At 33.0% G+C, this 18,884-nt stretch overlaps 1 protein-coding gene across 1 annotated transcript in view; it reads right to left on the bottom strand.

Moving 5' to 3' along the window:
* LOC149800547 (zinc finger CCHC domain-containing protein 9-like) overlaps positions 1-15,585 on the bottom strand; it is a 28,457-nt gene extending 12,872 nt beyond the window's left edge. Inside the window, exons 1-3 of the mRNA XM_089954483.1 lie at positions 15,482-15,585; positions 12,006-12,407; positions 4,568-4,712 (exon numbers count right to left, since the gene is read on the bottom strand). Of these exons, the coding sequence (XP_089810609.1) occupies positions 4,568-4,712; positions 12,006-12,305 (445 nt within the window). The 5' untranslated portion in view covers positions 12,306-12,407; positions 15,482-15,585. The remainder of the gene's footprint in view (positions 1-4,567; positions 4,713-12,005; positions 12,408-15,481) is intronic.
* Positions 15,586-18,884: the final 3,299 nt, after the last annotated feature.

The raw sequence follows: 18,884 nt of genomic DNA, 5'->3' as shown, positions 1-18,884 counted from the left end.
GCCTCGGATGTGGGAGGTCATGGGTTCGATCCCGGCCGAGTCATACCAGAGACTTACAAAAATGGTACTAACAGTTGCCTCGCTTGGCGTTCAGCATTAAGAGGTTAGTGTTAGGACTGGTCGGCCTGGTGTCAGGATAATGTGACTGGGTGGGACATCATGCTACATGTCTGCGGTATGATGCCCCAGTGCTAGACATCACTATAAACTGCCACATTGCAGACATCATAACCATATAACTGAAAAATTGTTAAAGCTACGTTAAAAATCAAATCACATCCATAACTGAAGCAAAGGTCCATTCATAGCTGGTGTTGTAGTTTAAATATGTCCATAACTGAAGCAAAGGTCCACTCAAAGAGAGCCTGACAACCAGCACTTATCTACTTAGGTTGTAAAATGCTATTCTACTCACAGTGAATCCTAACTTTAAAACCAAAGTGAAGTTTCAATGAAATGCTGACTTCATCAAGTGATTCTTCTCCAAAATGGAAAGAGAACAAAGCTGACAATCTCAACACTAAATATTCCAAAAGAACTATAAATATGATGTAATGAAAAGGTAAAACATCAACACCTAGAATTAAATTTGTCAAAAATCTACTTAATCTGCTATTAAGGCAAATCTGCTTACATTGCAGAAGGCTAAATCTGCAGTTGAACTTAATATTGCCTCCTCTTTAAACTGGTTCCCTGTCACTAATGTTGCATAGTGGGAACCAGACTAGCTTTCTTTCATACTATAGCTTATTCAAGACCATGAATCAAGTTATGTCTGTGAAATAAGACTTAGATACAATAATATCCAGTAACATGTTTTTAGTCCTAAACTTTACATGAATTAAAACACAACAGAATAGTTAATAGTTCTCTCTGTAGATAAATGACACTTTTGTGCAGAAAACAATTTTATTTCAGTTACAGTTACCATAACCTTTAACTTTTTTTTATCCCAAAATGAATAAGCTTCTTCCTTGCTCCAAATGTAAGGTATCCACAAATTTTAATCCAAGTAGATGATGTATAACTATAATTATTGTCCTGAAACCATATCTCTACTTTAAGTCAGTGACCTCAGCCTTTGACTTTTTGACTCCAAACTGTACCTGACCTTATGACCCCAAACTATATGCTTATTCCTTACACCAAATACAAACCATGCACAAATTTTCATCCAAGTATGTGATGTACAGTTAATGTTATTGTGCAGAATCCTCGAGTCTGTGATCTAGAAATATGACCACAAAATATATAGTTTTTCCTTAAACCAAGCATATGTCATCCAAAAAAGGTTTGGTAAGTGACATATTAACAGACGGATGGACAGACATCACACATTATATGCTTTGTCTTATGGTGGGCATATAAAATAATAATTCTCTATATCAAGTAATATACAAACATGAAGAAATAATTTTACACCAGAGCAGTAACAGCAGCAGCTACAAGCAGTAATACTACTAATTACTATTATCATTATTATTATTACTATTAAAAACTACAATATATCGCTTTGCTATCGTCATCAAAATTTAATAACGACAAGTGTTGCAGACCTTATAGGAATGTGCTGACTACAAATTACTGGACATGAAACTTGTTTTCCATGAAAAAGTAACTGAAAATTTATGTAAGAAATGATAAAAATGTGATTAAGGTAGAAAGCATATATTGCTGAACTGTATTCGACACTGATAATTACACTTACATGAACTTTAGTAGGATGATTTTATGACTCATCTTCAAGTTGAGAACAGGGCCCCGAGTGGCCGAGTGGTCTAAAGCACTCACCGTTACAGATCACTGCCATCTCACCTCTGCGTGGATTCGAGTCTTGGGTTCGGCCTATGTAGGTATGTGAGAAAGCTTGCCAGTAGCTTCTTGTGGGTCGGTGGTTTTTTCCAAGGTTTTCCCGGGTTATTCCTCCAGCATTAATACTGGCTGCCATGTAAAGCCTTTCTTGGGCTGAAAAATGGTGTTAAACCCACAACAACAACAACAATAAGTTGAGAACAGGTCTCATGAACTCATGCCATTTTTTCTGCTTTGATCTTGAGTTTTTAAAAAAGATATCACTACCAAAAATACTTATGTTTTGCTTTCAAATTAAAAAAGCTCTTAATAACTCACACTCATTTATGCTTTGATCTCAAGTTATGAATAGATCTTATTAACTTGTACCTTTGTTTATGCTTTGATCTCAGGCTTATGAATAGATCTTATTCACGTGTACCATTGTTTATGCTTTGATCTCAAGCTATGAATAAATTTCAATAACTCAAAACCTTTGCTTATGATCAGATGTTAAGATAAAAACAGATCTCATTAACTTGTACTCTTGTTTATGTCTTCATATTTTTGGGGATATGTTGATGGTACAGTGGAACCCCGCTATAACGCGATGATCGGGGTCCATAAAATCGGATCGCGCTAAAAGCGGGGTCGCGTTAATGCGGGGTTTTACAATATTTAACTTTTTTTCCGAGAACATATACATGTATACATGTACAATGATCAAAAGTCGGCTTATCATCAGATGAATATTAACTGGAATGCATTAATTAAGATATATTCAAAATAATCGATGGCTAATATATTTATAGGTTATTACTGTGCATTAAAAACATTTACTAATTTTTATTTGTTTGAACGATAATACAGATTGACCGATAATACCAGACTATCGCTATATCATGAAAAGTGTATCAACACCGTATGCTACCGTGCCGTCGTGGCATGCAGTTCATCCATAATGGATGTAAGTTCATTGAAAATCGTACAGATTTAAAATATTCAATAATTTTGTAATAGTCTGAATTCGTCGTGTAAAATATAGGATGAACAAAATATTGAAACCATTTACTTGCCGTCTGATATCGTACGGTCATTGCATGCAGCTATTCCCGGGTCTACATACGGTGTCTGTATTGGATATTATTTACTTTCAACTGTTTGTTGTTTGATCACACCGCCAAGCACAGCATACATGTTGGCGGCTTTCGTCCTTTGATGTTTATTAAATTGTGCGACTCTTGTATCAAACACAGCTTTGTCTGCTGCTTGGCTGTGATTGCAGTTAAATAAGAAGCCCATGTCGGCTATTGTTTGAGCAACGACTGTATACAGAATTCATGGAAGACAATCACAAAGACGATTTACTGGCTTTACTCATGGATCCGTAATAAGTAACACTTCCGATAATGTTTACTTCGGCTTAACAATTCAAAAACCTAATGAAACCAGTTTTCTCTTCTAGAGTAGAATGCGGAGCTTCACCACAACCTGTTCAAATTGATAAATTTCAGAAGCCAAGCGTTGTACACACTATTTCTCGTACGTTATATATATCGTATTATTTTAGAATTCATACACGATCACTTCTCCAAAATCACTTAAAGAACCTGGATAAATCGTTAAGTTCCGATCGTTTATTATTAAAAGTCATACGCGAATTCTTCCACCAAATTATAATAAACGTTTTACACACTATTTCTCGTACGTTAAACAAATATTTTCACGGTCCGATAAAAATACACGTAAATGAATTTCAAATTTCAGGAACCATGCCACGATCATATTATTTTAAAAGTCACAACTGATCTCATGCCCAAAATGAAGTTAATTTCTTGTTTTGTTTCTTTTTACTTTTCTCCAAATTTTTTTTCTCCATGTGTGAATGAATATACGAAATTTCGGGAGCCATGCTACGACCGCGTTATATCCGAATTCGCGTTATGGCGGGGCGCGTTATAGCGGGGTTCCACTGTAATTTAATGAGAGTTGATGTACAAGATTTAGGTGATCTGTTAATGGCAATTTAATGAGTTGATGTAAAAAAATTCACAGTAAAATAAGTTGTTTAGAATATCCATAAATTCATAACAGTACAGAAAATTATGAACTGAGACTGTTGTATTGCCATGGAAACAAATGCTTTTGCTCTAATGAATAAGATGTATGGATATAAAGTGATCAGTTGCATTGTGGGAAATTTTTTCCAGAAAGAACAGCCCCCTGTGAGCTCTTTTCTTCATTTTAATAAGATTTTTCCACAATAAAATTACATCAAATAAGAAAATTCTTCATTAGCTTCTGGGAAATTTCCAATTTTTTATAACTTTTGTTGCCAGATTTTAGTGTGTGCATGTGAGTGTGATTTTGGATTTTTAACGTAGCTTTAACAATTTTTCACGATGTCTGCAGTGTGACAGCTTATAGTGATGTCTAGTGCTGGGGCATCATGCCGCAGACATGTAGCATGATGTCCCACCCAGTCACATTATCCTGACACCAGGCCGACCAGTCCTAACACTAACCTCTTAATGCTGAGTACCAAGCGAGGCAGCTGTTAGTATCATTTTTGTATGTCTTTGGTATGACTCGACCGGGGATTGAACCCATGACCTACTGCATCTGAGGCGGATGTTCTAACCACTAGGCCATTGGATTTTAGAGTCTGGACCAAATGCATCTGATGATCAGGAAATAACACATACATCTATGGACCTGAAATTTACTGCAGCACCTAAGGATTAGTGTGGTACCCACTTTCTGTTCTTCCTATTACCTTTTGGGAGTTTGACAGAGCACTTGCTGGAGCTATGCTCTGTGGAGCCACACTTGAAACAGATTCCTGTGCCATGCTCCTGGTCTCCTGTCACTTCTGGGCAGTCAGACAACTGATGACCTGATTGTCGGCAGTTGTAACACACCTGAAAATCACTGAAAACTTTACAATCTATAAAATTTGTTATATGGCAAATATAATTCAAACTTTTTCTATCACTTTTCAATCTCAAAATATTGAAAGACAAGTGCAGATCAACTGATTAAGTTTTGGGATACAAACACATGCAAATATTTACATACATTTTTGTAAATTTGGGTTGGATAAATAGTTCTTATCTTCTCAGGGTTCTCAATAGATTTCAAAACTGAAGACTCCAAAATCTCAAGAGTCAAAATTAAAATCTCAGGAGTCAAAACTGAAATCTCAAGAGTCAGTTCTTTGGAAAAGTCATGAGCCCATAGCTGTGATTCCTTGTTATTGGTAGAAACAAATGATGTTTAAGATTTCTTGTCTCATGCTAATAACGAGAAATACTTGTACAGTATTTTACAATCGGATTGTAGTGTCATAGATCATCATCAAGTGTCTCACCAACTGTATGCTGATGACACCCAAATATACAAATCTAGCCACCAAACTGAAGTTGATGCTACCATCCAAGGTGTAGAGAGGTGCATTTCTGATGTGAAATCATGGATGACATGTAACAAGCTGCAGATGAATGACGACAAAACTGAGGCCATTCTGATCACAATATAAAGACTTTCTCATTCACATCCTTTACCTCAAACAATAAATATCAGCAACACCAACATTAAATTCACACAATCAGTACGAAACCTAGGTGTTACTCTGGACAGTACTCTTACACTGCACAAACATATCATGAACATATGCAAGGCTGTATATCTTGAGCTGAGGCACATCAGCTCCATTCGCAAATATCTTTCAGCTGATACCACTAAAACACTTGTGTTTTCATTAGTACATTCAAGACTGGACTATTGTGACTCAATTCTGTCTGGTTCATCTCAATATCTACTCCAGAAACTTCAAAAAGTTAAAAAAAACAGCTGCTCGGATCATACTTAAAGTACCACAATCAGAGCACACCTACCCGCTGCTCTGTACCCTACACTGGCATTCAATCCAGAATCAAACACAAAATTTGTTCTCTGTGCTAAGTTTCACTGATGGACTCCTGTCCAACATACTACCTATCCAACCTCACCCATGTGTACACACCAGCAAGATACTTAACGCTCCTCTTCTGACAATCATATACTCATTATTCCCACTATGAAAACAAAGTCATATGGACAGCGTTCTTTTGCATACCAGGGCCCAGCAATGTGGAATGAATTGCCCACTGAACTTAGACACAAAGACACAGTGATCCCATTCAAGAGTGCTCTTAAAATTCATTTATTCTGACTGCAAGAACAAACTTAAAGCCTAATAATGTTTCCTAAATTAAATATTTTCAGCATGTTTTAATGTTTTCTAATTTCATGGTGTTTGTTTTTGTAATCATATCATTATATATGTTTTTTATCTTATAGGTGTTGTCTAATGTTGTAAAGCGCTTAGAGCTTCTAAAGATTAGGCACTATACAAAGTCCTCATTATTATTATTATTATTTGTGAAAGTGTTTCTCTTTCTAACTAGTGTAAATTTTGTATATGAAACAGACAGATGATTATTTTATACTTTATTTTATTTTCAACTTCTCAACATATTCTTTTATGATCTGCTCAAATCATATTATATGAAAACATATACTCATACAACTAAAATATTATATGCAAACATATACTCATACAACTAAAAAGGTTACATATTATTCAGATATCAAGGATGTACATCACAGAAATGTCAGTTCACTTTTCCAATCATTCCTAAATTTTCAAACAAATTTGGAGATTGACTGTCCTTCTCCTCAGAGCCGACACTATCCTTATGTTTTTTTGGAGCATGAGGGTCACAAAATTCATCACTGGTGGGTCATTTCTGATACTGAGACAGAAAAGAAAATATACTTCCATGTGGCATTGTGATTTTCAAGCTCAGATGTATGCAATGAGTGTTATGTCCATTCAATTTTTTCTGAATTTTCCATTAACAAAAATGCTTGAAGAATTAAATGTTTTGCAGACTGAAGCAAATTAATCACTAATAAAACATAATCCCATGCTGAAAACTGGCTTTGTGAGAAGCCATATATTCCTATTTTGTCTAAATAATTATAATTTAAAGTGCAATCAAACAAACACGATATTTTATCAGAAATGAATCCAGTCATAAATGATTCTGAAGTTTTAAACATTCTGATTAAAATGAACCAAATTAATTGCCAATAAAATTATTCAAATTGGTCCAAACCTTGACAACTGGCTTCGCAAGCTGCCATATGCTCCAGTTCTGACCAGTTGACTATAATTTGATGTCCAAACATACCAATTCTGATAAGTGATCAAAGGGAGTATATTCATGTCATAATTGTTTCCTCTTCCTCTATCATAAACTTTAAACTAAATCTCAAAACAATTCAACCTAATTCAGTTGCACCTAAGCGTTAGCTCCACCCAGTTCATATATATCTTCTATTGGAGCAATATTATTGGCCATTAAGGTTTAACCTGTTCTTGAGCTGATGTCAATCAGTGCCTCCTACAGTAAATTTGGTATGGACAGCTCTCTCTCTTCAAAAGAAACTAAGCCAGAGGCAAATTAAGGGTAATTAAGATGATGCTCCAGCTCAAATCTATGTGTGTCAAAAAGACACACAAGTCAGAATTTTCATGTGTCAAAAATGGGTTATATTGAAATTTCATGTGTCAAAACCATGAGGGTATGCATCTATTGAAAACGCTGCTTCTCTGTATCATAAGATGAAAGCTGAACATTCTGCGTTTGTGTGTGTGTCTGTGTGATCCATATAAGCAAGATGATAATGATAACACTATTGAATCAGTTTTAATGTTTATACAATAAAAGAAAATATGTGATAGAACTATTTCCAATACTTAAAAGTCCTACTTTCATGCACCATTTTAAACCTCAATAACGTGTTGGTGAGTGATTTCATGAAAAAACAATTTTCCCCATCTGTGGTATTGTCTGGATATAGATTTAATTCCTCTGATCTAAATAAAGGTCACCATGGCTTGTTATCAACAACAAATCAATGAATCACAATATTTACTCTGGTGACTGTGTAAACAACATAGATTTACTATTAATATTAATATATGATGACGATAAACTGAAACAAACTCCTTGATATAAAGTATCCAAAAATAATTATCATCCTTCTATCCCTTTGAACAAAGAACAAAGAAAATGAAAAGGCTGCATACAACATGAATAAGTAGTTTTCTTGTACCTACTACATCTACCTAATTAATCACACACTTTCTTAAAACGTAAAACAAAAATATTTCCTCTCACAAGACAGCAATTATCAATCTTTAAAAATTAGTTTTAAAGTACCCTATCTGGTTGGATTCATTCTAGAAAACATTTATTCCAACTGAGTATTCAATGCACTGGTATGGTTACCCCATACTTTAGATTGATTAGTAATCTAACTTCCCATAATGAGCATTAAATATTCTACCAAAATAACCCTTCATCCACCCTTTTAAAATAAATCTGACTTAACCCTGGTAGTGCTGTGTTGTTTTGGGATGACCTTGAAACCAGTGCTGATTTGTTTCTTAGAGCCCTCTCTATGTATGCTGAATTGTTTCAGAACAATACAGACTTTTTGGGCCAAAACCATATAACAACTACAAAACTAGTATTTAAAATCAGATTGCTGTGAAATTGTACAATGTGATGCATATATGCATGCAGATTGCAAACACTAAAAATGTCGGTGAAATTGATGTGTTCATGGTTACCATAGCAACCAAATAGAGAAAATGGGTGGAAAAGTAATTTTTGACAACAAAAAAAATTGAATATGGTGTATACTCCTCCATTAAATATGGTTATTCTGAATGTGTACATGGACAGTTAATTTGTTTCTACATATTACATATCCTCAGTTCATTACTTTTAGGCCTATGCTAGATAATATTTATGTAGTTATGTAGTTATTATTCACACATTTCTCTATACAAAACACAATTCTATTCACCTGTATAGTTCATTGATAAAGAACAAATACTAATCATACTGAAAATGATAAATAATTATAAATTTACTTTGGTTGCCATAGCAACCAAAAAGTAATGTTAGTGTTTGAAAGGTTTAAAAGACTTTAAAATAATACTGTTGTCAGAATCTTTTATCCAACTAAATACAGCATTAATTGTTCAAAGAACTCAATGTTATCAAGTTGTTTTAATTATGAAGGTAAAATAATAATTATCATAATGTAATAACTGACACAAAATCCATATGCAGGTTTGTTATCATTACTAAATCTTATGTACATCATAACTTTCCTTTACTTAAACGGTCTATTAATATGCAGACTGAATTTGATTTCTTTAATAGCTTTTAGAATTAATGCATTATTTAATACATGACAGCAAATATAGTTTTTGAATAACTTTCTTTTCAACTCAAGTTGTTGTAAATTCTCATTTTTAAGACATCTGATAATGTTCAGCTAGTTTTCTTTTTATTTTTTTGTTTTTGGGGGACGTCCCTCTTCTGATCTTTTAAAACCATTAGAGTTTGGCCCACCTTCCTAACTGTAGCTGTTCATGTAGGCTTAGTGTATTTGTTCATGGTGAATGCTATTCGTTACAGTTTTTAATTTTTGTTTGTTTTCTTTAATTATTTTTTTGGGGTAGCTTGTATTGGTTGTGCCTGTGTGCTTTCTCATATTGTATATTTTTATTTGTTTTCTTTAATTAAGTATTCTTTTGGGGGTAACTTGTAACGGTTGTGCCTGAGCACTTTCTCATATTGTATTTTTTTTCTGTTGTATGTTTTGGGTCCTTCGGATCCTCTTTTTAAATTTGTTTTTAATTCATTTTCCACAGCTGTTAGTGGCCTACCAAATAGACGTATTTAATTATTTTACATTCTAGTGTCTACATCTGAATGATTTGAATGCAATATCATCAGATAGAGCAATATTATCACAGCCATTAGTTTGTGTCTTCTCGTGACACAATAGAGTAGTGTACCAATTTTCGGTTATATATGGTAATGAAACAGCCAAAAAATACCAGTGTGCTACCAAGTTAGCTCTTTGATCTTTACCGCCAAGTGAGGCAGAAATAAACAACAGTATGAACACTGAGATGGAGTTTGAAACACTGGAGAGCTCTTGTGTCCGGTACACATGTACGATAGTGATATTGGTTATTAGGTACTCTTTTGAGTGGAGCTGTACATTCGAGAGGCCTGAAAGTCATTATTACCAAAAATTAACAAATATTTCTCATTCATTATAAATTATAGAGCAAGAGTTGGGAGGTTATCATGAGGTTTTCAATGATAATTAATAATTGTAAATTGCCAAAAATATTTGAAATAAAATTTCTCAGCAACAATCTTAACAGATCATAACTTCTGCATTGTCAAACATTTGAGGAAAAAATATAAAAGATGAAGTTTTTTACGTCCATTGGCCTACCTTGGAAACTAGCTCTCTTTTAACGAAACAAAATGAACTGTCAAAGAAAAAAAAAAAAGATTTCTACCAGGTCGAAAGTTCAGATATTGGATGAAGGTCTTGATATTAGATTCCAAAGTCACAATGCTGTCGTAAGAATGGGTTAAATTAAAAATGAATCTCTCTCTCTTGTCTATTATTTTTTCAAATGGATTGTTGAGAGAGAAAGAGAGCGAGATAGAGAAGCAGAGCAAAATGAACTTTATAGTGCGATAGAAATTTTGTGATTTTTTTTATTTTTTAAATGATAGGCAAGGAAGGAATATGTTGGGAATCAGCACTCGACAAACACAAGTAAAATGAATGGTTGGTCCCTTTCAAACTCATACAGTTCTCACTCTTGATGATACAATGTATCGCCCAATACGAGAAAAGACTGCACATGACAGACTCGTTGATAAACTTAGCTACTACCGGTATATAGTTTAAGCTCAATTTAGTGTAACTTTAAAAATGTTACTGAATGGGATGGCCATGTCATAGCACTTGTATATCAACACGTGATAGTGTAACACCTGGTATGATCCTGCAGAAAATTAATTTTCAAAATTTGGAAAACTGTGTATTGCTATTTATTCCTCCACACAAAGCCCTAATAAACTTATTCTAATTTGGACTATCCCATATATATATATATATATATATAAAATAAACAACACCAACACGTAGAATGTGTGACCGGTTTCGCTTTAATACTTCATCAGACTGAATTCAAACTGAATTCAATATCATTGCTTACGTCATTAAATATGTTGTTTCTAAGTGATCAATGAAATAAACAATGATATAAACAAGATGACGTCATAGCTACATTTTTAACGTAATTATCTAATACTTTAACGAATAATTTACATGGAGATGTGCATATGCAGCAAAGATTAATGATATCTTAATACATAAATATATATATAAAACTGGATCTTAAAGATACATATATCTCTACTGATAACTATATATATACAATTTATTAACAAATAGAGATAAACAGTTTTAGTAATATTTGTATTATGTATAATACACGCTTATTAGAAGTAAAGGAAATAAATTAAAAACAAAAAAATAAAAATTACAAAAAAAAAAAAAAAAATTAATATATATATATCCAATAAAGGAATGCAATCAAGAAGCATAACATGACCATACAGATGCTAGGTTAACTTGTCCCTTTGCAATTCTACTCAATACGCATGTATATTTCAGTGTGAAAATGCCATCAGCCCTTGATATGTTTTGTTTCCAAAGCCTGAATAATGTTTCTATTTTTGTTGTGCATGGACCAGATTAACAAATGAAAATTCTAGACTCTAAACTTCATGCATCTAACAGAAAAATACAATGTAGCTGTTGGGGATTACACAGAAGTGCTCTCTTCAAATTACTCTACCACACCAGGTTGTTTTTATTCAGCGGAATATAATAATAAACATTTTTACATATAATTTTAAGGTATTTTGTTAATATTTACTGAACAATTTAAAAAAAGCCCGAAAGATGGGAAAACTCATAATTGTGGAAATTTAACATCCTACAATGTATTTATGCAATGGCATTATTTTGTTTATTTATGTATGCAATACTATTGCAATACGAATCATATAAAAACAATCATCATCATACATATACAAGAACAAAGCTAGTAATACCCAGCTCTAGACCTCAAACCATGGTTCTACCAAGAGCTCTGCTTTCTCTGGACATTTTTTATTTCCCCAACTACAGAGGTAGACACAAACATATTTTGAAGATAAAAGTGGGCAGAATATTTTCTTCAATATAGATACTGATAGGATACAAACCCTTCCTGCCTCAGCTATCTTCTGTCTCTTAAGTCTTCTCCATTCACTTTTTGCTGCCTTTCTGTGCTGTTCCTTTAACTTCTCCTGTGATAGCTCTGTGGTCTTCCACTTCTTAATTTTCTTTTTATCTGTTTTGTGAAATTGTTGTTCATGTCTTTTTGGGATCCCATCCTTTGCTTGACCCTTCTTAAATGTATCTGTTGATTTTGTACTGTCCCTCTGTTGAGCCATCTCTTTCCATGACGTTGCTTCAAGAGGTTTTTTTCTATTTCCTCCTATGTACCTTGCAAAGCGAGTCATTTGTGAGGAAATGTCTGACAACAGATATATGCAGACAAATCTTTACAGTCTTCCTAACTGCAAGTAGCTTTTTGTCAATATCTTTCTTTGCAAATAATTTATCTGAAATGAGATAGGAATTACATGGATGACCATTACATAGTAAATGTGAACTGAGAATGCTGAAAGCAGATTAAGCCATAAAAACAACGAATAATGTAATGTGATTGATAATCTCAATAATTCCATTAAATTTTGAGTTACATCTCCCTGAACCTATGTATACAAGAGTTCATCCTTTTTATTTGTTCCATTTTGTTTAGAAATATTAAAACTGAACATTGCAAATATTGGATGCAGACGACGACAGTGTCACAGAATTAGGCAAAAAAATAACTTGGTTTTGCCTTAGAACTATTTAACTATTTTTTGTTGTATATACGTACAACATAATCTTGGGTGAATAAGTGTTTTTCCAGGTAAGCGACTGTACTAACATGTACCTCGCCAGAAATTACTTGCGACGAGGGACATTAAAAACATGATATGCACGAATATTTTACCCCGACTATTGCTCACTCTCCTATGGATTTAAGTAAGATCAATTTCTAAACAGACACTGGTCGTTTTGGATCACGTCAAGGAGTGTACGCTCTCCATTGTTCTCCAGCCATAGGGGTAAGTGTTAAATTGATATTTCATTTGATATGTGAAGCTTATTCGGTTTGTAATGTCTTATCGTGTAATAATGCATTTATTACAATGCAGATTTGAACTTTGAATTACAAGTCACTATTAGAGGTTGATGTATTAGCATATATCTAGAGATTTTACAGAAACAATTATTATGACCAATTTGGTTTTATTGTAGCTGACTATGACTAGAGCTATCTGAAGCTGTTTAGAGCTGTCTGGAGTTTCCAGAATATTTAGGGCTGCGTGCTGTCAATACGTATGTCTGTACATGTGGTGGAGCTACGGACATAGACGTAACTAATTCAAAAGGGGGCTGTATGCTGTCTGTACATGTGTATATGTTTGACTGTACATGTGGTGGATCCATGGAGGATGCAAGCGGCCGATAAGAGTGTGGGCCAACCCAAGGAATTGTGCGATTGTACAAGGGTCTAGAAGCATACGTTTGGTTCAATTGTTGTTCCAACTGGGTGCATTTTTATGTTCATAAGATTATTTTGAATCTTAGTTGTGTTCCAAGAGATTATGTGAATCTCTATTACAGTTTATAACATTATTTGAAACACATCTGAATATCATAAGAATATTCTGAATCTTAATCAGAGTCCATACTTGAGATTATGTGAATCTCTCTTGTAGTGTATAATACTGTTTGAAACGTATCTGCAGTCCACGAGGTTTCTTGGATCTGTATTTCATACTGAATTCATATTCTTGGTTTATTTTCAATGTGTGAATGTTTGTGTAGAGTGAGTGGGTCAATTGTATGTTGAGAGCGTGAGAGAATCACTGTATTTTTACACCATATATTTTTCTTTATTAATTCATTTCATAAATTTCCATCTTTCACACATTGTGTTTGTCTTATTCATTTAGTCCAAAACCCACTCGGTTTCTATTCTGCGACAGACAGCTTCTACTAAAATGGACTGTTACAGAAACCAGAAAAGGACAGTGAGTTGTATATGTTTGTTTACAAAGAAAGCTTCCATTTGAAATGCCAATAAGCTGACAGTGTTAGGAACTCTCTGGCAGCAACTAGGTTAGAAATTATAAATTGATGAATGACATTACAAAGTTCTGTGCATATCCTTGATGCTTTTAGTTTTCAAATCAATATGGGGTTAAAAAAAAACAGGAGGGTGTGCTAATTATACTCCAATGCTGTATTATTGTGTGATCTATATTATAGCGGCAAACAGGATTTTCCAATCATTTTTGGGCACGCGCTGTCTAGTGGTTGTTTACAGATGTAAAGCTGTAGCCAGTAAGGACACGAAAATCTTATAGCACAATATTTCTAAAATGTTAACATTTTTTGTAAGTTTACAATGAAAACAAATGAACAACACTTTTTTGTAAACTATATGCAGTTACGCTTATCATCATATACAAAACTCCAAACTTGCTATACCTGCACTGGCTTTGATTATGAAATATATTCAGTGTATTATCTGATGGTTAATTATAGGTTATATATTGATGGTGACACACATGTCCTTACAAGGTTAAGCTTGGAATTTCATTCCATGGTAATAAATATGGACCACAACTGACAAATTGTTGCTTATGATCATACTTCTGGTATGTATAAAAAATAAAAATAACAGCTTAACTTTATGGAAATTGGTAATATTTCAATAATAATAATAATAATACATTATTAACTTTATATATATATATATATATATATATATATATATTTCTATTTCTTTGCCCATACTGAATTTAAAATTCATATAAAGTGTACTAATAACTGTTTTCATTCTGTAATGTTCTTATTCACGGATTTCCACTCCAATTACATTTGTGTGTTCGATTTGATTTTGAATCATTTCGTTTATTGTGGAAATAATCTGCCGGCACAAGCATGGACATTTCTTCGAGTAGGTAAGTTGCAAATTATGTTTATTTTACTACCTGTGTACTACTATACGTAATTAGGAAAATACCGCAATAATATACAGCTGTTCCCCCCATGCTAGATCAGCCACCATATACTGTTTTATTTACATTTACTCGCTTTGATTGACAAAGATTTTTTTAGGAAATGAACAAAGGTAAGTCCCTGAAACTTTACAAAATTAGAAGTAATCAACAACAGCAAAACCGTTTTAATATTACCGATAAGGACATTAAGTACCGCGATAATACAGCGTTCCGGGCTAAGTTCTAGTCCTAGGCTAAGTTCCTTTTCATGATAAAAAAGAACATACCACATCATTCAGCATATTAATAACTTCTGCTTCAGCTAAATTTATAGATCATTTCGTTCTATATGTATACAGCTGGGTCATGTAAATACCAAACATATGTTTCAATCATTAAATTTATTGCACTTTACATCTTCGAAAACACGTTGCACAACAAACGATGTGGACGTTTTGACGAGTACTGTGCAGAGTCAATGTCAGATGTAGTGTTATTTTAAATCTATCTTTTCTATCTTCCACATTTATTTTGTTTAACTTATTTTCTAACATTCTGAAAACACATTTCACCTTTACTTCAACATCTCAGACCAATGCAAAGTTTTCAATTTGTCCATTCAGCTTTACTAAATCGAATCTCGAGAGCTCGAAACGGAAGTACTACCCATCTTGAGATTTGGGATATAAAAAAAAACACACACACAAACGCCGGTAATTCTGTGCAACTAGTTTCGCATTTAATGTATGTTTCTTCATGCACAAAATGTTTTGAAAGAAACGGATTACGTCTTTTTATTTTAAAATAAAAATTACGTCATTACGTAACCTCATAAATGATATGTATCGTTATAACATTAATATATATATATATATATATATATATATATATATATATATATATATATATATATATATATATATATATATATATATATATATATATATATGACAGGATCTAAAAAATACACGAGTCTGTAATGGAACCTGAATCAATAAAATAGAGACAAACAGTCATACATATAATTATTTACCAATTTAAAAAATAAAATTATACAATTTTATATAGTGCACTGGTATTAGGCCATTAGGATACAAAGTATTTAACATATGAATCCAATAAGTTTCTTTTATGAGTCTATTCATGTCACCAGACACAATATCTATTGGCATGAAAGAAAAATCTAGTAGAGAGTGATTGTTAGTGTTAAAGTGTGCTGAAATATTAGAGGAAAATCTTAGTCCTACAATGTAAGACATAGCACGTTGTTTTTTTTGTTGCCCAAAACATAAATATCAACGTCAAGGTCTTACATGTATGTAGGACTAAGGAAGATCTCAAGTAGAGAGTGATTATTAGTGTTAAAGTGTGTTGAAATATTAGAGGAAAACTGAGGATCTCTATAATTTTTTATATGAAAGCAATGATTATTCATTTTCTTAGAAACTTGTTAAAGTGTTTGTCCAACATATTGCATGCTACATTTTTTACAGGTTGTCAAATAAATCACATCAAGTTGATACGTAGTTAGTGTTATAACGTAGAGAAAATACCTCTTTTGTATTAGCACTACTGAAAGAAGTACTATTTCTTATGTTTGCACATTGACAGCACCTGTGTCTGTTATATTTAGATGACGAAAAGTCTTTTTTTATTTTCTGTCTGTTTAGTTCTAATTAGAAAATCTTGCAAATTCTTGGGTCTTCTATAAGCAAGAATTGGTTTATTTTTGTAAAGTGACTTTATGCTGGTTTTATTTTATAAGTTTAGGAGACTCCAATATTTATTAATTGTAAGACCTATATTAGATATTGAAGGATTATATTGTATTGTGAAGGAATTATATTTTTCTCTATTTTACATTTTGCTGTGTTTAAAGCTTCATGTTGATTAAGATTATGGGCTTTGTTCAGCGCAGAATCATGGATAATTTCTATTTTGTAAATATGTTTGTCATTTATTCAGTGAATTTTGTAATTTACAATCATCTGAAATCATGCGTTGGTATCTTTTGACATGACTATATGGTATACGGTTTTTACATGACATGGAATGACATGAAGATTATTCCACATATTGGTGGAATTAGTTTCCTTGACATGACTATTTGTAGAGATAGTGTTATCAATATTTTTTTAATTACATTTACATCTAAAAATTAAACATAATGCATACTAGATGCAGTAGAGGTAAATTTAATCGTCAGGTGAAAATGATTTAGGCAATCAATGAATTTTTTCAGTTCTTCAGTTGAATGGTTCCAAATCCTACATATGTCATCTAAAAATCTAAACCAAACAGATGGATTAAACTTCTCGTTTTGAAGAAAATCTTTTTCTAATTTAACCATGAAAAGGGAAGCATATCAAGGAACCACAGGACTACCCATTGCCATACCCATTATTTAGATTAATTCATATTATTAAATTGAAAATAATTATTTTCCAAGATAAGTTTTCTAATTTTACAAATATCTTCACTTGATAGTGTGCTATTATTAGGATTGTTATCAAGAAAATATTTGCACGCTTCAATACCATCTATATGTGTGGAATGTTGGTATATAGTGATGTTACATCTTATGATACCAGGATTGAGTTATCAGACAGCTGTGGAATAGACTTCAACTTTGTAATGAAATCAGCAGCATTTTTAGTATAGCATGCAATATGTTGGACAAGCACTTCAACAAGTTTCTAAGAGAATGAATAATCATCGCTTTCATATAATTTTTTTTTGAGATCCTCAGTTTTCCTCTGATATTTCAACACACTTTAACACTAATAATCACTCTCTACTTGATTTTTCTTTCATGCCAATAGATATTGTGCATGGTGACATGAATAGACTCATACAAGAAACTTATTGGATTCATAAATTAGATACTTTGTAACCTAATGGCCTTAATACCAATGCACTATATAAAATTGTATATATTATTTTTAAATTGATAATTTGTATATCCATCTTTAGAGAGAAAACCCAATCATACCCTGATTCCCGCACCTTAAGTACTATAGGCCTATGGCAGCCATAACAAGTTCTACAGGGAGCCAATCTACCACCACTTGATCTTTCTCTCTCTCTCTCGTGGTAACATAATAACAATTGTTTTCCATACACCTCAGTGCTAACATTTGGTGTAACAAATACTCTATCTGTCTTCAGCATGCATGTCACATGTTGTCACAGAGAGCAATGGTGGATTGTCAATTTGACAAGGCCAAAACCAGGTATTCCATTGCATCTGAGAGATAATTTTGCTTGAACTAGACATGGGTAAGAGTCATCTCATCACAATTGTTAAATTTTCAATGTGTATAAATTTTTTTCAAAACATAATAACAAAGACATGTGATATAGATAACTCCTAGCATAATCTCAAATGTTGCCAAGAGAGACAATCTTTTTTAAACCTGACAAACTAAACTTAGTGAACCAATCAAGCTGGTTTTGTTGTTTATTTCTGAATGCAATGTTCCCCATCAGATCATCAAGTAGGACAGTGGAGATCTGATTTTAATCAGAATGGTTTGGTTCATAACTCTGTTCTTGCAATATTATGGTTCAATACATAACACGGTTGGCATTCATGGACCTCAACTACGATGTTTTAGCAAGAAAGAGTTGTATAACCCATATTTTAAGTCTGTTTGCAATTTGATCAAAAATAGGCTTCCAGAATGGGAATAAAATAAGCCAGTCAGGTGTAAGATTATGTCTTTAATTTGAGTCTTGTTGATCTATGTTTTGGTGTTCCACAAGGATTTGTTCCATTCTTTTTATTCTATACACTCACCACTCTCATGTGTCATCCTGATCACCATGCAAACACCTTGTCATCGTATCCTTAACTTCAAACAATAAGTATCAGCAATGCCAACATTAAAATTTCAGTCAGTATGAACCTAAATGTCACTCTCAACAGTATGCTCTCATTACAGCAACATGTGAAGAGCATATGCAAGGCTGCCT

This window comes from Sinohyriopsis cumingii, chromosome 4, assembly GCF_028554795.1.
Source record: "Sinohyriopsis cumingii isolate HCF-2022 chromosome 4, ASM2855479v2, whole genome shotgun sequence".
NCBI lineage: Eukaryota > Metazoa > Mollusca > Bivalvia > Unionida > Unionidae > Sinohyriopsis > Sinohyriopsis cumingii.
Note: the sequence above shows the minus strand (reverse complement) of the source record. Positions and strands in the feature narration are given on the sequence as shown.